Genomic DNA, 21,887 nt, shown 5'->3' with positions numbered 1-21,887 from the left:
CCCTCTAAAAAATACAAAAAAAGACACGTAACCAAGAGTTTCGGTGTTATATTTTATTGCGAAATCAAACAGAAAGACACCCTATTTTAATACCTCAATTTATCCCCACTAGATACAAATTGATTAAAGCGTCTTCGTCGATCCCCAAGTGCAGGTGTATTTAAATTAAAACACATAAAGATGGCAGCTTAAGATAAGACTTACAACTGTGATCCATGACATTTCTCTTTGGAGCGTTATTTGGTGCGAGATGCAACTCATGGTCATCATGTGCAAAAAAAAACAAAAAAACAGCAATGCATGTAATAACTCATAGCGTCACGGCAGAAGGATTCCAGTTATGGCTGATGCTTAACCGCAGGGTTGCATCCCATTTAAAAAGGTTTCTAAGTGATGCAAGCTGGGGTGTGGATGCTGCGGTTCTCACCCGTTCTAAAAGGAATAAAAAAATAACACAATAAAGTCACAAAGATCAATCGAACAATTGACGATAGCGTTCATTTGGCGGAAAGGAGGCGTGCATAGCTTTGACGCGTACTCCCCGAGTCAACGCGTTCGGGCTTTCGGCAGAGAAGCGTCAATAAGTTAGATGACTCAGGATGAAGAGGCGATCCTCCTCCTTCCTAATCCATTTCAGCAGTTTGTTGACAGCAGAAATGGCCAACGCCTTTGTGCCCAGGGGACTGAAGCACAGGTAAAGCTCAAAGCCGCTCGTCACCTGCGGGAGGGACAAGGGGGGCGACAAACTGCATTCTTGGCCATTTTCAATTCAATCACGCCCAACAAACAAATCTGTGGCTTCATCGCTTTACCGTTTCCTGTTTCGCGGGGCACACGCTTACCCATGCCATCATGTTTTCGGTTTCCCCGCAGCGGTAGAAGGAGCGCAAGGGCCTGGTCGGATGGTGCACGTAGCTGTGAAGGTCCTGGTACAAAGCCATGAGCCTCCCCTGCTCTTCATCTGACTGGTACACCAAAGGAAACTCGGGACTGGAGGCGGAAACACACATTCACGTGATGCCACATCTCCATCTTATGCGCATGTCACGCTACGCCGGCGGTGGGCAAACTACGGCCCGCGGGCCCAATCCGGCCCGTTGGTCTTTGTAATCCGGCCCGCAATTAAGGTTCGATGTGAATGATTGCATTCATTTCAATTGGACTTGTAATGACAGGCATTTCACCGCCAGGTGGCGCATTGACTTGAAGTTGCAGAACACGGGGGGGGGGGGGGGGCGGGGCAATCTTTTCGACCACCTAGTACCTCTGTATCGCTCTACTTCTACTGGTCTGACCACAACCCATCTGCAGCGATGCACAGGCTAAAATAGGTCATCAACAACACTGTCGTCATTTTAAAAAAGTATATTAATACCGTACTTTCATGCTTTTGTTCTGTTGATGTTTGATATGGACTGTCAACAAATGCAGTTTTTTTTTTTTTAATGTACCATAGCTCGTGCTGACCTGGCCCTTCTGTCAAATTTTAAAAGTCAACGCGGCCCCCGAGCCAAAAAGTTTGCCCACCCCTGCGCTACGCTATGGTAACTGAAACTCCAATAGCTTCATCGTGACTTGGGGAGAACAGACGACGTGTTTGTTTTTCACCAAATCAAGAAGAAGATTGCCTGCGTGCCCAGAAGCGAATGTGCTGCGGTTGTTTTGACATAGCAAAAGTGACACTTGTCAGGAAAATCCTTCCCAAAAAATGGAAAAAAATCAAAATCCTTGAATGGAAATGGTCCAAAGGCCTCGGAATTTAAGCCTCTCGACCGTCAACAATCGAAGCGACGTGTTCCGGAAAGGTTGCTCCCCACCTGGTATACAGCCCGGAGCTCTTTGATTTGTACAAGAAGTGCCGGAGTTCCGGAATGCCAACTTGTGCGACGGAATATCCGTGAGACTTCAGCGCCTCCTTCAGGTCTTGATAAGCACTGCGCTTACTCAGCCAGTCGAGAAACTTTTGCTTGCAGTCCGACATGTTGAAAAAGTCCTCTCGGTCGGTCGAGACCAGGATGAGGCACAGCTCCGACGTAGGTTCCAAATAGGAAATGTGAGCGTGGAAAAATCCCGCCGTATTGAACTTTGGCAGACAGATGGGCGTCCAGCCTTCGCCTTCTCGGAAAGATGAAGACGAGCCCACCAGATTGAAGACCAGGTGCAAGTCGATGTGGTGAAGGAACTGGTCCTTCTTCCGAACCAGAGTCACCAAGCGGTCTCCGGCCAGCAGGATGGAGAAGACGAGGTTTTTGGACTTGGCGGCCCGCAGGCCGGACGAAACGACGGCCCTGGACGAGCCGGCCAGAGGCAGGCAGGTGACGGCGCTGAGCAGCGGGCCCGGGTCGCGGTCCAGCCGATGCAGCAGGTTGTCGGTGAGATACTCGGAGCCGGCCAGCAGGCGCCGCAAGTCGTAGTTCCGCTTGTGTCGGAAGATGTGGTTGAGCTGCGTGAGGGTGAGCAGGCTGACGATCTGATAGTAGACGTACCGCAGCTCCCTCAGCAGCTCTTTGTCCGAGCGGCAGGCGCGGGAAACGCCCACCAGGACCAGCGGACTCTTGGTGAGGAAAACCACCTTGCAGCCATCTGAGAAAAGACACGGTCGGTCTACTCTCTTGTTTGAGTCGGGAGCGACTGTCGGTTCCGGGATCCGATTGTTACCATCGTAAAGGCTTTCCATTTTTGTGGAAACCTACACCGAGCATGAAAAATGACCGCACGCTCAAGAGACCCCCCCCCCCCCCCCCCAAGTGAAATCAGACGGCTTTGGAGGGCGGCTCTGTCTCGCGCTCACGTCACCGCGCCGACCAGTGAAGGTGCTCGGACAGGCGACAAAGCAAGCCTACATTTTGTCATGCATTGGCTTAAAAAATTTATGAGAGCTTGATTGTGTTGTAACCTGCATGGATGGAGCGGATGATGTTGTTCTCGGCCTCGACAAAAGATACGAGGGCCATCATTACCCCCATGGTGCTGGACAGCGCCTCCTCCGTGCCATAGCGGGTGTAAATGGGCTTTCCTGCCTCGCTCAGAACAAACGTGTGCTTTTTGTGGCTCCTCCAGGCCTCGCTGGACACATCCTCCTCTTTGCTCCTGCGGTCGGGTGGAATGTCGAGTTGCTCCACTCTCTTCTCCTCCACTAGCGCTCCGGCATCCTCGGCGCGCTCTCGGGATCCCGACACCTCGGCCTCCTCGCGGGCCTCTTCGGCCTCCGCGGTCAGATCCTCGAAGGACCGCGCGTGGACAAACATGGCGTTTTTCTCACCCGCACCTGCGGAAACCAGAGTCGCGTTCACCGAGAGTGCGACGGCTACGGAATGTGATGACGCGTGAGCAAGACGCAGAAGGCGAGAACAAAACCGTCCCGCGCCGAGTCAAAAACAATATGGCAAACTCTGACAATCAAGATAATAGATCCGTCAAGGACAAAAAGGGGCCCTTTTTTTTTTTTTGTGAGGTCAGCGATGACTGATGTTGGACAAGAATGCCTCGCGTAAAACAAAATTGAAAATATTCTTCTTTTCCTTTCGGCTCGTCATCCTTTCAACAAACTCTCAAAAATGAGAAACAATTTGCTAAAAAAAAACAAAACCCAAAAGACTGATAGGTTAGTATAGGTGTGAGTGTTTGGGTTATTAGTCGCGCGATTCATGCGGTCACTTTCACACCAAAGGGCGGTTAATAAGTGACCATGTCATTCCGTTAGCATGTTTCGTCACACGGCTCAATGGGTACTTTCCCCCCGCGGACTTGTCAAAGTAGGAAAAGCGCTGGTGGAAACTTGGAATTCTAACATGAACCAACGACGACTTTGTTCCATCGGTGGCCCCCATAAAGGCCGTTCGAAACTGAGCACGCATAATAGCGGGAACCAGGATGAACACAACTAAATGCCACCCGCATTACAGCAGGCCCATTCCCATTTCCAGCCAGAAAGGGCCGACTACCGTTAAAACTTTGATGTCCATTGTTTTAATGTTCATCTTGCAAGCTTTCAACGGGCGCCACAGAAAGAGAAAACCAAAGATGAGATTAGATCTTACGTGACTGCCCTTGGCGAGTGGAACGAGGTCATTTTCTTTGTAAAGAAAGTACAGACCTCAACAGCAAAAAATAAAGGGCTCCATTATAAAAGGTACGACATGTCCTACTTTCCCGGCATTTTCAAAAATAGATGGATCATGTTGCTTGGGGGCATTTATGAATAGCAAAATGTCAGATGAAATTGATTTGCGGCTGAATTTTGGACAGTCTCACCCGGTTCTGTACCCTCCACCAGGCCGGGTGTGGGACTGTCAGCCCTCTCGGTGCAAAGATGGTGCGCAGGTGCCAGGGTGCCGTTCTCCCATGGCACAGACGGTCTTTGGCGTTCTTCGTCCATCACTGCTGCGGCGAGCGCTCACACACACCTTGGCGAAAGTACACGCAAGAATTTCCACAAACCCGATTCCAATGACGTCGGGACGTTTTAAGCATAAATCAAAAGCACAATGCGATGAGTTGCAAATCGTGTTCGATACACGACAAAGATGAGATAGTTCATGTTGAAACTAATCAACTTTATTGTTTTTTTTTTGGCATTAACTTGGAATTTGACGGCTGCATTCCAAAACAGCTGGGACGGTCCTGACACCGCACGCCTTGTTGTCGGTGTTGTTGACACTCGGTGGGCGTCAGACATAACTCATTAGGGCAGAAACTCGATCAGATCATCGAAATTAAGGATTCACTTTGTACGGTTTCGCAGTTTCCGTTTTAAACCATCAACAAATAGCTACCTTTCATTGCCAGAACCGTCTGCAGCTACGGACAGAGCTCTCTTCGGTTCTCGCGGTCAACTTGCTAGCCGAGAGGGAATCGCCCTTTTCCTGCTTGTCAACCGGAGACACCGTTTGGTCGAGCACGAATGCGGAAGTGTGAATTGTGGGAAATGACGTTCCCTTCAGTACGAGACCAAAGAACAACCGTCCCCAACAATATATTCAAACCGAACGAACGTTCATTTAAATTGCCCATGAAAACTACAGTAAAATATTGTCTGAATAACGCGGCGGGTAAAAACTCGACAATTTATGAAAAGGTGTTGAGGAGCCTGGGCCGCGAACGCACCATAGTGGGCGGGCCTAGTTTTGTATTTGAACGTATGGCGGCGAGCGACCAGCAGAGTCGAAACTCGCCGTAGCAAATTGCATTTTAATCGAGACGCTGCACAAATGGCCTCAAACGACACATTAAAGATGATCCGAGGGATGCGTTGATCCCAACGGATCAACGCAGTAAGCCAACGTCCCGTTTTGGTAGGTATGGCGACCACTGATCAAGCAACCGTTGAGGCTAATCCTTGCCGTTAGCTAACAACGGTGTTTTCCAGATGAATGCCAAGTCATTCGCGATCATATTTGTGAAATGCGCGCGCGTGTGTTCCTGCCTTCATAGCAGGGCGATCTTCCGGGAATTAAGATGCCTATTCGCGCATTCTGCATCATTTGCTGCGATTTATTCGATCACTCCAAGGATGTCGCTGCTATCAACTGCGGACACACTTTCCACAGTGACTGGTAACGTCATCTAATTGAATTACAACGGAGTACTGTACACGAATTCCTTTTCATTGTATCGTTTGTTGCGTTTCCCTCACCCACTAGCCTCCTTCGGTGGTTCAAAACGGCGCCGACAAAAACATGCCCCCAGTGTCGGAAGCAGGTCATTTCGCATCAACGCGCCACTTGCTCGCACTTGTTGACCTTGCCTTACACAACGTTGTCCTCTATACGTAGGCCAGCACTCGGCACATTATCCACAAGCTCTTCTTTGACATTGGCTCAGAGGAAGCGCGTCCAGTAGATCCAGAAAGCTTGGAGGTACACTTCAAGATGTCTACGAAAACGTTGAGTTTGTGCTATAGTCACGGTGTGCTTCATCTCTTAGAATGAGCTTCATAGGCTCAGGGCCCTTTTAAGTTTGAAAGGTGAGCTTTTTTTTTTTTTAAAACGATGATTATTTCAGTGACACAATGATTCCCAATTAACGAAAAAGATGTTTGATATTTTCTAGAGAGAGACTGTCGGGACAAACAGAAAACCGTGGATGATTTGAAGGACTCTGTGGACATGCAGAGGAGAGACTTGGACAGCGTGCGGAAAGAGATTTTCGAGAAGGACGTGCTGTGTTCTGCTCTCAGGGTACGCAATCTGTTCGTGGTCGGGGAAACGAGGGTCGTTTTCCCCAGTCTGTCGCACACTGTGCACATTTTGCTTTTGCTTTTGATATGATCTCACAGAAACAAATGACTTACCTGGAGGCGCAACACGATGACGCTCAGGCTGCCAAGGACGAGGCCCGTAGGCTGAGGACCAAAATAAAAACCTTTGAAAAGTAACTGCGCTCAAACTCGGACTCAAATAAACGTGGTTGTCTTCGGCGTGAATGTCTCGGTAATTGTTCTGCTGCTACCTTTGGTCCACAAAAGTCTGTTCTTCCACTGCTGGTGCGTCTCCAGCATGGGTGTTTTGCTACAGGGCCAACGAGCCGAGGTGGAGTCCATGATTACGGACATGGGCGTGAGTCAGACCGCTGTGGAGCAGCTCTCAATCTACTGTATTTCTCTCAAAAAGTAGGCGTGACTGACAGACCTTGATCATTCTCGGGCTTCTTCAACTGGAACTTTGGCTCCGTTATAACTCATAAATATTTACGTTCTTTTTTTTTTTTTTTTTAAATGTTTTAGAGAGTATGACAATTTAAAGGCAACCTTGAAGTCTTCTAACGACACGTGCGAGAAACTGCGGAGAGAAGCGCTCGCCTCCAACTGCAAGGTGACGTCAATGATTGCGCGCGTCGTTTCGGGTGCCGGGCTCATTCCGCGCGTGTCGTTCAGATGCAAAAAGCCTCGGTGGAAGTCAATCGAACGAAAGAGGACATGGCGTCCCTGCAAAAGGATCTCGCCGGCGCGGACCGAGAGATATCGGTAAGGCGCGGCAACACAATTGTCTCGGCGACTCGGCTGTCCGATGAATCCGCGTTTGCCCGCGTCCGTTTCGTTCCGTAGAGTTTGAAGAAGAAAGTGGAGTTTCTTCAGAAATCTCTGAGCACCCCAACGAGGACAAATGAGGCGCTCAGCCGGCTCGTCTTTGAGAGGTACGTTCCCCCGCGGCCGGCTGGCGGTTTTGCTGTCAATTTGAACGATTTCCGCTCATCCGGTTCAGCCCGGCTCCAATAGAGCTGAACCAGCCTCGCCTCCGCCCGCCCGTCGACGGCGACGAGATTGATCTCAACTTGACCTACGACGTCACCACACCGGACGACGCGGCCAAGAGGCCAGGAAAGACGCCGACCAAGAAGATGCGCTTCGACCGTCAACCGTATGCATCTCGTGCTCGTCGTTGTTTTGTCTTGAACTCGAGATCAACTCATTGCTGAAATGTTGTTAGGTCATTAGTTTCCGCACACAATGAGAGGGCCTCCGCGTTAAGCAAGGTAAGTTGAAGTAGCGCTTGGCCGGGTCTGCTTCCGAATCTCAAGTGAGTTTTGTCTCTCAGGCCCGAGAGGAGGATGCGGCCACGGATCCTTTTTTGAGGAACTCGCTCCTTTTCAGAAAGAAGACCTTCGGAAGCATGCTGGACCCGCAAAGGAAGCTCGGAGCTGTATGTCAACGCAGCCTTTTCCTTTGAATGTCTTTCAATGCAGTTGTTTAAAAAAAAAAAAAAAACAACCTAAATTGAAAAGCTTCTCATTTCAGGTGAAAAGCGGTTATGACGGCTTAGGAGGACGAACCAAATTTATCCAGCCTGTATCCTTTTTGAGACGCCTTTGTCATCTTTACGCCGTCTCCAAAAAGCAACCCACTTTTAACTTCTGCGACAGGGGCGTCACGCCATTAAAAAAAAAATTAAAATGGGGGAGGCGGGATTGCAGGTTTCCCTTGGCGAGCATTTCCGGCTCCGAAACCAGAGAAGTGTAGAATTGTCTCATGTCGTCATATCGAAACATCAACACAACTGGCCCGTTTTGAAATCACGAGTCAAGGAAGATAGTTTGGCTTTCGGGCAATTCTTTTGGCTTGAACGAAAATGCTTGCAACGTGTCGATGTTATTAAAAGTGAAGACGATTTGCAACATTTGGACAGATTTTAATGAGAACCACAAAGTAGATGCGCATAGCTTGCTGCGGCATGCCACAATTTGCAATCATAATGCAAATGCCCCGCTTCACATTAGCAACATGACTTTTTTTTTTTTTTTTTTTACTTCCTCCATCTTCAAATGGCAACGCTAGGGAAAAACGGCTCATCGTTAAATGTCATGAGCAGCATAAAGCGGCTGGCAGTGTCCCTTAACCCGAGCCTCCTGCACGAGTCTCCGTTGGCAGAGATGCGCCCACTCATAAAAGCGAGAAGAAAAAAGGTGAGCAGGCCAACGTCGAAGGCGGGACCGTGCCCGACGCTGGATAGCTTCCTGGAGTGACGGCGCGGAACGCGAACTGCGTTTCCCCACCTTCCGAAGCGTGCCGTGAGGGGTCGAACCACTTTTGTTAGTCATGTTTTTGTGAAAGCCAATTCGGGGTTTTGTGTGCGAGGAAACACTCCAAACATTTTTGTGTGCGAGTGACCCTCTCGGTGAATGCATCTGCCCTGCTCACGCGTTGAATCAAGATCAGCCAAGTTGTTTCAGTTAACATAGTGAAACGTTGTCATTTGAGCTCTTATTTCAAGTCTTCGGTGTCGTAGTGTACTTTTTGTTTTACCAATGGAGATGTCCCCGTAAGCTGGAGACCAACGTCAATAATAAACAATACTTTTATTAACGTGCGTGTGTGTATGTGTGCTCGTGGCCGTACCTCACGGGTTCGTTCTCCTGCAGGGGGCGCTGGAAGCTTTTTTATTTAACCATCGGGATGCTGAAGGTGTGCGTCGGGTGGTCAACTTGACTGACGTGTTCACCAGTTTGACAAGACGCCGTGTGGCTGATGGGAGAGAGTTTAAAAAAAAAAAAAACATCAAACCGACAACATTGCCTCGGTGTCCTCCAAATGCTCAGTGACGAACGTGCGGAGCATTTCCCACACGGCTTTCAGCGCAACCCCCCTTTAAAGCTTCAATAATCTAAATCTCGAACATTTAATGACAGCACAAATATCCACGCAGTGCTTTTGGAGCCTCGTCGACCCCAACAGGTTTCCACTGTGGGCTGCGGCTGAAAGGTCACCGGACATCTTCATTTTCCTCGCCACAAGCAACGGCGGGGAAGGAGCATGAGCCGAGAGGCGTCTTCTTGCACCGATGCGAAAACGTGTTGTGCCGAGAGCCATGCGGCCGTTTCCACTACCCGCAAAATGTCGACAACTGACTTCTGGGTGAAATTTCAGGATGAACGCAATAGTCCGCATAACCATCACCCGCGGACTTCATTTGACCACCGAGATGCACCTCGAAACTTTCAAATGCACGCGTTCAATTGACGCTGAAGTCGGGATTGGCGAATGGGTGGATGGCCAATTCAAGAACTAATAATAATCTCGCGATTGTTACACGTTGTGTATTGAAAAGAGTATAAAGTTGATTTTTAAAAAATGAAAAAGAGGAGCATAGAAAAAATACGAAGACATTTTTTACTCAATCGCAGGCCGCAACGAATGTAGAAAAATATCAAATGGTGGAGAGGACTAGTTGCTGAGTGTTGTCGTTATGCAAGACGAATCAAATTTCCCTCTCAGGAAAAATGAAGACCCTTTGAAATGTCACCCAAAAGCCAAATCACTTGGAACTCTTTGTGAGGAGTGAACAAACAAACAAACAAAAAAAAAGCCAGACGCTCGAATCAAGCATGGGACTGCTGCGCTACGGTTCCTTGGCAATGAGTTATCCAACCACGTCTTTGTGTCGGGGCACAAAATCGCTGTTTCTTTTCGTTTGATCATTTTCATCAAGGTGAGCTCCTCAATGTCTTTTTGTGCTTCAGTCCAGACGAGTTATGTAGACCCCAACCTTTTTTGCCCCACGGACCGGTTTATGTCAGACAATATTTTCACGGACCGCCATTTAAAATGTGGCGGATAAATACTACAAAATAATACGCCAAGAACTGCATGAACACCGGGGGGTTTTCGAGATAAACACGAGGAGCGTCCAATTTGGCCGCAACACTCTGATCGCTACGGTCTTCATGCCTTCAAAATAAGATACAACACAAATTCAAAGTGCATGAAAATCTCAACTCACCAAAATGCTGAATCAGTGCGAGCTGCGAGCTCGATTTTCTGCAGGCGGGCGGTCCCATCTCGGGATCTCGGGGTAATAGGAGACAATGACACCTGAAGTGTGTGCTTCATGTCGATTGTTTTAGTCGCCGTCGCTGCACAACCCCGCCTCACCGCAGGTAGCATGTCGGAAATGACAACAGTGCTATTGTGGCCATCTCAGAGTGTTCAGCCATAACTTGAATCCAGAACACCGGCAGAGTTTTTGTCTCGAACGTACTTTTGAGGCCGCCGTCATTTGCGATCTCCGGCGGTTTATTTTACTCATTTTGCAAGCTCAGGTGTTTTGTTATTAGCGTAATCAGTTACGTGACGGAGAAGCGTGGTTCGACGTGGGTCAAGTGACACGGCCGGATGTAACGGAGAATCCGGTAATTTTTCAAAATAAAATATCTTTCGTCTCTCAAAATAAATACGACGGAATTAATGTAGGTTCTTATTGTGCGGCCCGGTACCAAACGCCCCGAGGAGCGGTACCGGTCCGCGGCCCGGCGGTTGCGGACCCCCGATGTAGAAGACAGAAATCCAGGGACATTGCTGGTGCCATCGCAAAAAAGGAAGGGGAAGAACACTGGCCAGATCGACGCTCGTTTGTCCTCCGTTGCGTCGATCGTGTCAGTGAGGGCGCTCGTGATGTCACGATTGTCTCATTTGAGTCTCCTTTACTGCGATCTGTCCGGCTCAATCTTCGACTCGCCGTTCTGTTTGTCGTTAGATTTCTGCGATAGGTGCGTAGAAACGGTGGCCGCCTGCGCCACGGCTTTGAAGCTGCGCTTCCGCTTCTGTACGTTCTGCTCCGGATGGAAGATGATCACGTAGACTTTGGGGATGTACAGCATGCCCAGCGACACCGTGGCACTCAGGCTCATGGACACGGTCAGAGTGGTGGTCTGGATAAACATCTGCAAACGGAAGGGAGGCCGATCAAAAATGTGTGCATGCGCTACTGGATACTTCATTCAGTGCGCCCAAGATGGCGCACAAGAACGGACAATCGCTCACGCGGTCATAATAATTACACCGGCGGGAGCGAGAAAACCCAAAGCCTCACCCTAACCCTGAACTCAAACCTATCCGAAGGGTCAGTGTTAGGTTTAGGGTTCGGGTTAGGATGACGGTTAGGCCTGGGTTCGGGTTAGGGGGTCGTAGTTAAGGGTTTGCAGTTAGGAGGTAGGGGATAGGTTTGCGGTTCGGTTTAGGGTTTGGGTTAATGTTTGTGTTAGGGGTTTAGGTTAGGGCTTAGCGTTGGGGTTAGGAGTTAGGTTTAGGGGTTAGGGTTGGCGGTTAGGGATAGGGGGTTAGCATTACTGGGCTAAGAATATGTTTTGGGCAAAGGGTCTGTTTTTGGTTTAGGTTTAGGACGACGGTTTGGCCTAGGTTAGGGTTGGCAGTTAGGCCTAGGTTAGGATTTGGGGTGAGGTTAGGTTCAGGGTGAGGGGTTAGAATTTGGGTACGGGTTACGGTTAGGGTCAGGGGTTAGATTCAGGGGATTAGGGTGAGGGCAAGGGGTTTAGTGATCCTCACCCTCATCCTCATCCTAACACCTAACCCAAAAAACTAAACTAGCCCTAAACCTAACCATTACCCCCACCCTCACCCCCAACCCCAACCAAAGTGAATGACATTACGCGGTTGGTTGTGAGCACAAAGTGCATCGAATATTCTGAAAATTGTGCAGGGTTTATTGTTGATGGTCCACAGATTTTTCCGCCTTCGAACAACTGGCGCTCACATCCTGATCCGTTTGCCGATTCGAACGGCAAAAGTACATTTTCATGGCTTCCCACGTGAAGTCGAGACCCCAGTCTACCGTGTCATCCACAGGTGCAAATAAAGGTCGAGCACACCCACCGCACGTGACGTCCCAAGTCCCAATGCCGGCTTGGCTGGTTTACATCCCAAAGAAGAAGTGGCCCCGGTCCCCCCCCCCCCCCCCCCCCCCCACCGCCCTCGACTCCACGAGGGATTTATGAGCCGCGTATGTGGAGTATTCCGCAAAGGCAATGAGTGGGCTTTGACGACACAAATTCAAGCCAACACCATTCATGAAATTTGACTTGACGCCAACGAATTATGAACTCCTTATGCAAGCAAGCTGCACCGTTTATCAATAAAACAACACACACGTGCCATAAATAAGGTCTCTTTGCGGCATGAATAAGTCAGAAATCGTACGCTTCCGGGCGCACGTCTTCAGCAGTATCTCTGCTTTTAACTCATTCACTCCCAAAGACGTTTTTAAACGTCTTTTCAGACTTGGTCTACAATTGGCTGGTACTGAATGAGTTAATATTCATTCAGCGTATTGTTGATCGGCCCAGTCTCACGCAAATGACCCCCCCCCCCAACCACACACAGCCCACCCCCACCCGCTCTCTGAAAGGAACTGTGGCCATGTATGGATTTGGCTTCATGCGCTCTAGGCCCAAGGCAAAGCCGACGGCACCCCCTTGGAAATGGCGAGTGCCGCCTCCGTAGATGAATACGGAGCAAGCGGAAGAGCGGGCCCGCGCATGACCCGTAACATGTAGGGAGGAGACATACCGAGGTCTATATTTAGAAGCTTTTTTGACTGATGATTTATTGAATGCCTTGTGAATCCAGAGGGGTCGCGTCCATCTCTCAGTACGGCCGACCTATTTTCTTTCTGCGCTTCCTTTCACGTGTCCCTTTGTTCCCATGTAGAGGAGGTGAAAAGATTTGGAGAGCACCGCAGGCTGCGATCGTTGAGGCCTCGCTGCTTTCTAATACGTCTAACCATAAGTCAAAGCGCGTCGGCTTTTGTCACATGTTTTCTCTGCCCGCGAGGTCAAAGGAACGCCGCCTCTCAGTAGGAGGAGGCCGGACGGTTTGAAGGATCTCACGCCACGGCCCGTGGGCGGCCCGCGTTTGTGCGTGCTGTCCTTTCCATTTTCCTCACAAGCGCAACCGCTGCTGTATCGGGGTTCGGTCTTGGATAAGCGTGAGAAGGAGACTTTTATCTGTCATTTTTTTGGGGGGGGGGGGGGTGAAAATGAACCGACGAACTTGCTCAAGTTACCCGTTTTTGTTGTTGTAGTTTTTGGCAAGGGGCTTTGGTGGATTTCTCAGATGGTCTTTGAAATTGGGCAATCCTCACACCATCGTGTCACTGGCACGCATCACAAAAAGCAGTTTCTCCTTTTTTCCACGGCGTGCTTTGCTAAGTGGACGCAAGCGACGCTGCGCAGTTCTCGGCCGTCTCCCAAAATGAAGGCGGGCGTCTGCGCTTATGCATTGCGAAAATATTTGAGCGATGGCCCCAATGTTTGGGGATCCGACGAACGTTTCGCCTTTTCTCCCGCCGACGCTCGGATGGCGGCGGAAGCGAGCCAGAACGCCGGGCGGGTACCTTCTCGGTGGATTGCGCGGTGCCGAAGAAGATGGGCACAAAGGCCAGCCAGATGATGCAGGTGGTGTACATGGTGAAGCCGATGGGCTTGGCCTCGTTGAAGGTCTCGGGAACTCCTCTGCTCTTGACGGCGTACACCGTGCAGGTGATCATCAGGACGATGCTGTAGCTCAGACACAGGATGAGGGACAGATCGGACATGTCGCACTTGAGGACCCCCCGGGCAAACTCGGGATTGGGAGGCTTCTGCTCCTCGTAGTCGATGATGGCGTGAGGGGGCGCCGCGCCGAACCAAACGAACACGCCGAGTACCTGGAAAGAAGGCGCCGTCGTGAGTTCCGAGCCCCCCAGCCCCGCGGCGGTGAGGGCGACCGACGCCGCGGCTACCTGCACCGAAATCAGAACGAAGGTGATGACGAGCTGAGAGGTGGGGCTGATGAACTTTGGAGGCGTCACCGATTTCTTGCCCTGCTCAAAGATGCGGTAGATGCGGTTGGTTTTGGTCAGCATGGCGGCGTAGCTGATGCACATCCCCAGGCCCAGGAGCAGCCTGCGCAAGGCGCAAACCGCCACGCTGGGCTCGGCGATCATGAGGAAGGTGATCAGGTAGATGAGGAAGATGCCCGTCAGCAGCACGTAGCTGAGCTCCCTGCCGGAGGCTCGGACGATGGGCGTGTCGTTGAAGCGGACGAAGGTGCCGATGACGCCGGTGGTGGCCAGGATGCCCAGGATGGCCAGGAAGACGGGAATGACGGCCCAGGGGGAACTCCACTCCAGCTTGACGATGGGCGTGGGCCGGCACCCGCTGCGGTTCCTCAGGGGTCTCGTGTCGAACGGGCACACGTCGCAGCTGAACTCGTCCAGGAGGTACTGGTAGCCGTCGCAGAGCTCGCAGTGCCAGCAGCAGGGGACGCCCTTCACCATCTTCTTCCTCTCGCCGGGCTCGCACGGGAAGCTGCACACGGAATCGGGGATCTTGCGCTCGCCGCCGGACCACCGCATCTCCTCCGGCTAGGAGACAAGGTACGGTTACCGCCGCGCTCCGCTCCTCGCCGGACGCCGCCGACCGCGCTCCCGGTCGGCAACTCTCGGAAACCGCCGTTCGGGTTGTCCGGTAGAGGCGCGAGCAGGCCGTTTCGTTTTGGCAGAAAGACGTCGCCGACTTTGAGAGGCTCAACGCGGCGGGAAAAGCGCTCCGGTCCAACGACGTTTTCACCGCTACCGCGTTCAAATTTCAAAGTCCCGATTTCACGTCGTTCCGTTTCCCGTTTGCTCGATTCGCCGACGGCGAACATCTTTGACTTTGTCGTAACGGGCAGATTTTACCCCGCAAAATCGCGGAAAGGACGGACCGAACTGCCGCCCCGACCTTGCGCGATTGCCCTACCGATCGTCTCTGCGCGTCGTCGCGCTTCCCGCCGTAACTCACGGAGGACAAATGGCCGTCGAGTCCTCGTCGCGCGACCACGAAATCGATCCTGTGTCTGCGTGGTCATCGATGACATTTTGGGACTGATCCAAACTAGAACCGTTCATTCTTGACGGAGGCGAATCGGTCGCGTCTCGGAATAAAAGCAAACATTCACGTCGAGTCGGAGGTGATTCGTCCATTGGCCGATGTCTTTGTAGCCGGGGTTGCTGACGTTGGAAAGCTGGTACTGGAAGATGTCATATCGGCCGGGCGCGTCGCCGTTCTCGTTGAACATCACGCCCGTTCCCGCGCTTCCTGTCGGATGGAAAGATGTACAAAGACAGCAGCCTGATTGGGCCGACTCCAGCCAATGCTTGCTTCCGTCCCTCAAAGTGCACTTCGACGGCCTTTCAGTACGCTCCGGTGCGCTCCGGTGCCCCCAACGCCATCGGACGTTCCTTTTAGTCGCCTGCAGGCGAACGATCGGAAGAGCCCTCCCCACAAGTCAAGGTCACCCGGCGAGAAGCGAGCAAAACGGTGACTTTTTTTGTTGTTGTTGAATGAAAAGCGCTGAACGTGGAGGCAGCCGGAAGGACGCACTGTGTTCCATCGCCCCTCGAGACAAGAGCGGACAAATCTCGAGGCGGTCTGACTGTATTTCTCCCCTCTAAAGTTCCTCGATCCAACCCCGCGGAGAGTCCGATCTTTTTGTTTCCCGTGAGCGGCACCGCACAAGAGGGGTCGGAGAAAAGTCAAGGTTAAAGTCGTACCGTTGAAATTGACGGAGCGAATGTATTGGAGCAGCATCCGCCCCTCCACGGGGTCCATCTTGTCGCAAACGCCCACGGAGCCGGGACACAGGTCGGCGTGCATGCTGTGTAAGGCGTGCGCCATGGCGTACACCGCGTCGATCACAAACTGCACCTTGCCCTCCTGTTCGTACTGGGAGTCTCGACGGATTCTCTCCTCACCTGGGGCGGCGCGGATGCGGCGCGTGAGGAAAAGGAGATTTCCGTTCTTCGGCATCTTCGGGACGGTCCACTTTACCTGTACATTTTCTTCTGTCGGCCTCATCTTTGACGCCGGGCCGTGTTAGTTTGCACTTGAAGTCGTCCTCCCAAAATTCGGCGAACCAAATGTTTCTCCTGTTGTTTTCCAGAGATCTGGACGTGAAGTACTGGTCGAATCCTGGATCGTTTTTGCAAAATTGACAAGACACGACGCTACGGGATATTTCTTGTTTCACGACATGACAAAGGACGCCGGCCGCGAACTCGGAGGCGTCTGCGGTCACGTTTGTCGGACCGCCTTTGGGTTTTAGCGCCGCCCGATATTCGATTGCTCCGTCGCGCCTACCGTCAATCGAGGCTCTTTTGGGCAAGATGGTGACGGCGCCCTCCGCCACCTCCTCCTGGTCTTGGATGGGGGAGTTCTTGGCCCCCCAGCTGTCGGAGCCAACAAACAGAAAGTGGCCGGTCAGATTGGCCTTCTTAGCGGCTTGCAACACTCGCCTGGAAGGAAACAGAGACCGATCCATTTCTGAGCCGCTCCTCGGTTTATAGGACGGATGAAAAGCATTGGCGTGCGACGCCGCGCGGGAATCTTTGCCAATCGCCGTATCGTTTCCTCAAAATGCAAAAACACGTGCGCATCCACGCTGGCAAAACGGGCATCCGCTCACTTGATGTCGTCCTCGTTGGCAAAGATGATGACCCCGCGAGCGTTGGACGTCTCCATCAGTCTCTTGATGATCTTTTCGAACTCCCCGGGTCTGGGCTCTCGAGGGATTTTGATGGACTGTGCGATACACAGCCCCCCTGGGGCGCACACGTACAACATGTAAGAATCACTCTGCCTCTGCATCACGTCATGCCTAATTGGCTACAAAAACAAAACAAAACATGCACAGAAAGTAAGTTCATCTTTCACCGCTTGGCTGTTTCACAGGCTTTTTTTTGTGCTGGGTTTCTTTTCCTCTTTTTCTTAAAGTGCATTGCGTTCTGCATCCTGATTGGCTGAAGGACTGGAGCCTAATGTCAACAGTCTCTGCGCCTCATCGCCGTACAGCTTACCAAATGTTCTCTCTCTCTCTCTCTCTCTCTCTCTCTCTCTCTCTCTCTCTCTCTCTCTCTCTGTGTATATACAGTATGTCTGTCAAGTATCGTGAAAAAGAAAAAGAAAAACCTGCTTCTCTGGATATTTGGAGGAAAGCATCAACTCCGCTCTCTCCATAGTTGCCTTCTGACGCGAGTGTTGAGACGTAGTTCCAGCCCATGGCTTTCACGATGTCCACCATGGCCTGGGCCTGGTAAGAATCAGGAGGTACCACGCGGGAGAAGAACTCGTATCGACTATTATCGCTCAGCTCCGGCGCAGTGGAGGCGTAGCTGATTTGGGGGATCTGAAACCACACCGCAAATTGATTAATGGCCATGAAAAACGGGAGCTAAAAGAGGGGCTGATCACCTCGTTTACAAAGGGATACCCCACGGTTCCGTTTTAGAACCACCCTTCTTCTTGAAGAAATGATTTTGTTTCGAGCCAATGCCCCTTCCTCGTGAAAACGAGCGACTCTTTCACCCGTCAAATATTTTGGATGCCTTTGAGGATGTTTGCCGGTTAACTCGGGATGACATCAAAGTCCCCGGTCCATCAATTGACGCACGTGAGGTTTACGCAGAGATCTGACGCGCCGCAGCGGATCAGCATCCCAAAAGTGGAATTGCCGTTGGCAGCGTTGCTCTCTCAGTCATTCTCAGAGAGGAGACGACGTTGCCGTGGCTCTTTGGCGTCGCCGTCAACTACAAACGCTCAGAAACACGGCCGTCAAAGCGTTTGTTGGAAGGGGAAAATAGACGAGAAGATGAATTCGGAGGCGTATGACGTCTTCGATGACATCGTTTATGTGGATGGTTTCACGGGCGACCCAGCTAATGCCGAGTTTAACGGCGCACCCTCGGCAGAGAGAAAGAGAGAAAGGTAGACGCAAGGGCTAGAGAAGGGAGAAGAAGAGAAAGCGGAGGGAGAACCATTTCACAGATTATCTGGAAGGATTAGAGGGGTTTTAGTCAAATTACGTGAAGCGCAGAGGGACGGGGGACGGGGGGGGGGGGGGGGGAGGTTCGCATTTCTCACATGTAAGCCATACAATCTATTTAATTCTGGAGTGCAGTTTTCATTTCAAGCGGACTTGAATCCAACCGCCTCCACGTGGGCCGGTCTTCCCAATCCAATATTCTTCAAGCGCGGTGGCACTTTGGCCTAACGACAATATGGACTCCCAGTTCCACGCCGTCCTGTCAGTGGGTTCGGACCCCCGCTGGTGCGTCTGCGTCTGAAACACCGCCGCCACTCCGCAGCGGTGCTCTCAAAATGATAATCGGTTCATGAAATTGATTTCTACAATGACTCAGAGGGAGCGTTCCACGCTGGCGTCATATTTACGAATGAAATCCGCTGAGCAAATCTTCCAGCACGTGCCGGTTAGTCAGGGCTAAAGCAGCAAACACTTTCAACGAAGGCTAATCTGGAGTAACAGCGCAGCTCTGCTTACCCTTTGTCTCACACGTGACATTGCCTCTTTCCAATGACGCCGCAGTCGCTCGTTTGCGTCGCGTTATGTAAATGAGCCACGCCGTTACGTCACAGTGGGGTGAAACTCAAAATAGCGAGCTGGCAGTCACATTTGTCCGAAAGAGGCAGCGAACAAAAGATGGGCTCGGTTGTTTCATTGCACACCTTTATGGAAGGCAAGCCATTAAAATGGCCATTTTCTTCCCAGTGCCCGGAAACAGTTTTCATTTGTGAAAGAAAATAAAAGCGTGGCGCGGCTCTTTTGGAAGACCGAGCGATGTCACTGTGCCGTACGACGGCAACGACGTGAGCGGCGCGAGAGCAGATGTTGAGCGGACGGCGTCCGCGGACGCGAGCCTGTCCAGAGTGCGGCGCATATGGACAGTCGGCAGAAAGACGGCATTTAGCTAAATCTGCTCCTCGCGGAAGCGATGTCATCCTCTGGCCCCGTTGCTCTATTTTCAGCCCGGAGTCCTGAGAGCCGCTGAGAGGGGCTTAGCGGAGGTTGCCATCTATAATTCTGTAGTTAACATCTGCCCGCGATGCAACCTGCTCATAAAGAATGCAAGTGCCCCCACCCCCCCCCCCCCCCCCCCCGACCCGGCAAGGAGTCGAAATAGACTTCGCCCTTTCACGCCTCTCAGCCGCGGCTCCTTTGAAACGTTCACCAAAAGGCACGTGACCAACCGCGACCGGAGCTCAACGCGGCGTCCGGGTTCCCGGCCGTCCTCCCGAAGGCTCGATTAAAAAGAGCCGCCATGAGAGCGCAGACGGACGCGAGCGGCGAGGTTCTGAAACAGCGGCGTCGGCGCCTCGAGAGGAGCCGGTGGCGGAAGAGGGCTTACCGAGAAGAGGCGAAGCACGTTGGCCACCATGATGGAGACGGAGCTGCCGGAGGCCCCGATGACGCCCACCACCCTCTCCGGTTTGGGGATGATGGGAGGCTCCCCGTTGGAGCAGCGCACGTCCGACGTGTCCTTTTGAATGAGGGCTTGGACAAAAGTCAGCGATTGCTCCAAGGCGTAGGTGTCCCTGGAGCAGGTGTCCAGGATTCGGGCTCCCAGCGTGATGTTGGGCAGCAGGTCCGGGTCGCCGTTGATCTGGTCCAGGGCGTACAGCATGGCTTCCAAACGGTGGATCCCCTTCTCCCTTTTGATGTCTCCGCAGGGCACCCCCGCCGGGCCTCGGGAGTGGACGGGGAACAGCCCCCCCAGGGTGATGTCCCCCTCGATTTTCAAAGATTGGGGCTGGGCGCCCCGTTGGGCCCGCGAAGCCGGAAGGGTGCCCAGCGACAGCATCCACAGCACTCGGGACCATTTCCCCAGCCAGCTGCCGTGACGGGACGTCATGATGCCGGCCCGGCGGGGGGGGGGACTTGCGGCGCCGCGCCTCCCCTTCTACCTTTCACGCCTGTGGGGCTCAGTCACACGCGCACACGCACACTTGAAGGCCCAGCCATCATCTCATCATCTCACCTTTTTGGGGGTTTTTTGGTGCACTTTTCCAATGCGCGACCCGATCAATTTCATCACATCTGCCGGATGGGATGGCTCATTTTTTCCTTATACCGTTGGCGTCAACCATCGGTGTCAAAGTGGGCCGCCGCCCCGCACGTTTTCCGAGTCTCCCCGTTGCAACGCGCCCGATTCAAATGAACAGGTTCAATGTCAGGCTCGCGCAGAGCTTGCTGATGATCTGCTCATTTGAATCGGCTGCGTTGCAACAGGGACACTCGGAAAACATGCGGCACGGCGGCCCTCCGGGACCCGACTTTGACACCTATGGTGTCAACAGATTCCCCGGACACTTGACTAGTTTCACTGATGCAGGCTGCCGAGATCCAAAACTTGATAAAGCGGCAACATCAGGGCGTTATTTTTCTCCAGTTTTTATCTCCATCGACACTGCCGCAGAGGTCAACCGTGTACGAAACATGTTTCATTTCGTTGTCTTTCCTGACAAATAGCGACCGCGGTTTGACACCACAAGAATAGCGAACGTTGTACGTTTCAACATTGAACGCGATTGATTGGCAAACGAGGCTCTGGCTCTCTTTCATGTGCCGAACGACACTCGCAGGTGAGTCGGACAGCAGCTCGGCGCGCTGGCGACGTGAGACTTTACCAGTTGGTCTCATTTCACCGTGGTTGAACGCGTGAAATGGGTGCGGAGCGTGCTTTATGCAGCGGACACGGTAGCCCCTAAGCGGAATTGTCCCCCGTACGGTACCTGAAACACACGCAGCTTGCATCCGGCAAGCATACGATGCAGGACGCTTGCAGAAGAGCGCACGGTGGTCAACAAAACAGACCAAATCGATCGAAACATTTCCGCAGCGCAGACCCGAGCTCCAAAAGTAAGCCCGACGGCACTTTTTTCAAATCGTATTTCTAGTTTAGGAGCACACGACGGTTTTCGGCCGCATCAAATGCGCTTTGCTCGCCAGCGCGACGCGCTTCATAAGACAATCCATCCACACACTCGTGTGACACCTTTGCAGCATATATGCGGAGCGATGCCGGAGGGGAAGGGTGGGTGGGGGGACACGGGCGCACCACTCACCTGCCCATTCTTCACCAGCTTCCGGACCAGGGTGGATTTTATCCCTCGCACGTGCTCGTAGCCATATTGGCTTGAAGGCGGGACTGGATTTCAGAGGCAAGGCTCTCCTGCGCGCAGCCGAAATAGATCCTTGATCATCTCACTCCCCCAAAGTGACAAGACCGAAAAACGTGTAATTGTGATCCAGCAAACCCCAAATGACTCTTCAGCCTTTAGGCAGAGCCGAGGAAAAGTGTGGAGCAGGAGTTGAGGAGGGGGTTGGGGGGTGGGGGGGGCAATCTCACAGCAGTGAGATTCTACAAATGAGCGGCAAATCCCTTAAAAGCTCTCTCCTGCTCTGGCTGGTTCTTTTCCTTGCGCGCTCATCTGTGGCCGGGTGCTCCTCCCTCCTCCCGCACTCGCTCCGTCTCTGCGCGCACTAATGGCCACAGATTGGGATTATCATGCGGGGCGTCGGTGAAGAAGCCACGAGGTGGACTAGCCCACTTTTTTTTTTTTTTTGCCCCCGCCCATAGCCGAACCAAATGCAGAACTCTCTCCGCCCCCGCTGTGATGGGGACCCGGGTCGCTTGGAGCGATTAGATGAGTGATTTGATTCGTGCGCTTTCCCACACACTAACATGCCGTTGGCGCTCTTTCTTTCGGCCACCGAATGGCAAAAGAAGCGAGTCCATTCTGGCTGCGCTGCAACTCCTCAAGTCCATCGCCTCAAAAATGTC

The 21,887-nt window shown here is 52.2% G+C and overlaps 3 protein-coding genes across 6 annotated transcripts; 1 reads left to right on the top strand and 2 right to left on the bottom strand.

The window, feature by feature from the left end:
• Positions 1-38: 38 nt before the first annotated feature.
• mon1a (MON1 secretory trafficking family member A) lies at positions 39-4,999 on the bottom strand. The gene is made up of 6 exons (XM_086118045.1): positions 4,776-4,999; positions 4,255-4,406; positions 2,897-3,268; positions 1,818-2,583; positions 843-990; positions 39-718 (listed from the first exon to the last, which is right to left on the bottom strand). Exons 2-6 carry the CDS (start codon positions 4,376-4,378, stop codon positions 578-580), a joined length of 1,551 nt encoding a protein of 516 aa, XP_085974171.1. The 5' UTR covers positions 4,379-4,406; positions 4,776-4,999; the 3' UTR covers positions 39-577.
• An 87-nt stretch (positions 5,000-5,086) lies between these two features.
• On the top strand, positions 5,087-8,804 carry traip (TRAF-interacting protein). Of its 2 annotated transcripts, none has more exons than XM_086118047.1 (16): positions 5,087-5,294; positions 5,437-5,555; positions 5,643-5,700; positions 5,775-5,858; positions 5,926-5,965; positions 6,052-6,179; positions 6,278-6,372; positions 6,497-6,610; positions 6,725-6,812; positions 6,875-6,964; positions 7,046-7,134; positions 7,203-7,358; positions 7,428-7,473; positions 7,536-7,640; positions 7,736-7,786; positions 8,353-8,804. In XM_086118047.1, the coding sequence occupies exons 2-16, from the start codon at positions 5,458-5,460 to the stop codon at positions 8,458-8,460; spliced, it is 1,350 nt and encodes a 449-aa protein (XP_085974173.1). In that variant the 5' UTR covers positions 5,087-5,294; positions 5,437-5,457; the 3' UTR covers positions 8,461-8,804. The 2 variants fall into 2 exon arrangements, with proteins under 2 accessions (XP_085974173.1, XP_085974172.1); XM_086118046.1 differs by having other exon boundaries at positions 5,434-5,555.
• On the bottom strand, positions 8,775-21,568 carry LOC147201946 (metabotropic glutamate receptor 6-like). 3 transcript variants are annotated; one of them, XR_015101632.1, is made up of 12 exons: positions 21,169-21,568; positions 19,452-20,016; positions 17,218-17,434; positions 16,715-16,850; positions 16,390-16,544; positions 16,081-16,221; positions 15,804-16,004; positions 15,209-15,348; positions 14,010-14,633; positions 13,623-13,934; positions 10,215-11,154; positions 8,775-8,959 (listed from the first exon to the last, which is right to left on the bottom strand). XR_015101632.1 is itself a non-coding variant. In XM_086118042.1 (10 exons), exons 1-10 carry the CDS (start codon positions 19,953-19,955, stop codon positions 10,915-10,917), a joined length of 2,670 nt encoding a protein of 889 aa, XP_085974168.1. In that variant the 5' UTR covers positions 19,956-20,231; the 3' UTR covers positions 8,775-10,914. The 3 variants fall into 3 exon arrangements, 1 of the variants encoding a protein (XP_085974168.1); XR_015101631.1 differs by lacking the exon at positions 21,169-21,568 and having other exon boundaries at positions 19,452-20,231; XM_086118042.1 differs by lacking the exon at positions 21,169-21,568 and having other exon boundaries at positions 8,775-11,154; positions 19,452-20,231.
• Between the last annotated feature and the right edge of the window lie 319 nt (positions 21,569-21,887).

Source organism: Hippocampus guttulatus, chromosome 8 (genome assembly GCF_054856545.1).
Source record: "Hippocampus guttulatus isolate MCC_2025c chromosome 8, RoL_Hgut_1.0, whole genome shotgun sequence".
In the NCBI taxonomy this organism is placed as follows: domain Eukaryota; kingdom Metazoa; phylum Chordata; class Actinopteri; order Syngnathiformes; family Syngnathidae; genus Hippocampus; species Hippocampus guttulatus.
Note: the sequence above shows the minus strand (reverse complement) of the source record. Positions and strands in the feature narration are given on the sequence as shown.

Excerpts from the sequence above, each read along its gene's own strand:
- LOC147201946 (XM_086118042.1), bottom strand. The coding sequence starts at position 19,955 with ATGACGTCCCGTCACGGCAGCTGGCTGGGGAAATGGTCCCGAGTGCTG. Across the intron at positions 16,851-17,217 it reads CCAAATATCCAGAGAAGCAG|GGGGGCTGTGTATCGCACAG; the intron begins GTTTTTCTTTTT and ends TGTGCGCCCCAG. Across the intron at positions 11,155-13,622 it reads CCGCGCAATCCACCGAGAAG|ATGTTTATCCAGACCACCAC; the intron begins GTACCCGCCCGG and ends TTCCGTTTGCAG.
- mon1a (XM_086118045.1), bottom strand. The coding sequence starts at position 4,378 with ATGGACGAAGAACGCCAAAGACCGTCTGTGCCATGGGAGAACGGCACC. Across the intron at positions 3,269-4,254 it reads GGTGGAGGGTACAGAACCGG|GTGCGGGTGAGAAAAACGCC; the intron begins GTGAGACTGTCC and ends TGGTTTCCGCAG. Across the intron at positions 719-842 it reads CCGAAAACATGATGGCATGG|GTGACGAGCGGCTTTGAGCT; the intron begins GTAAGCGTGTGC and ends TCCCTCCCGCAG.
- traip (XM_086118047.1), top strand. The coding sequence starts at position 5,458 with ATGCCTATTCGCGCATTCTGCATCATTTGCTGCGATTTATTCGATCAC. Across the intron at positions 5,859-5,925 it reads TAGATCCAGAAAGCTTGGAG|AATGAGCTTCATAGGCTCAG; the intron begins GTACACTTCAAG and ends TTCATCTCTTAG. Across the intron at positions 6,813-6,874 it reads CGCTCGCCTCCAACTGCAAG|ATGCAAAAAGCCTCGGTGGA; the intron begins GTGACGTCAATG and ends CGTGTCGTTCAG.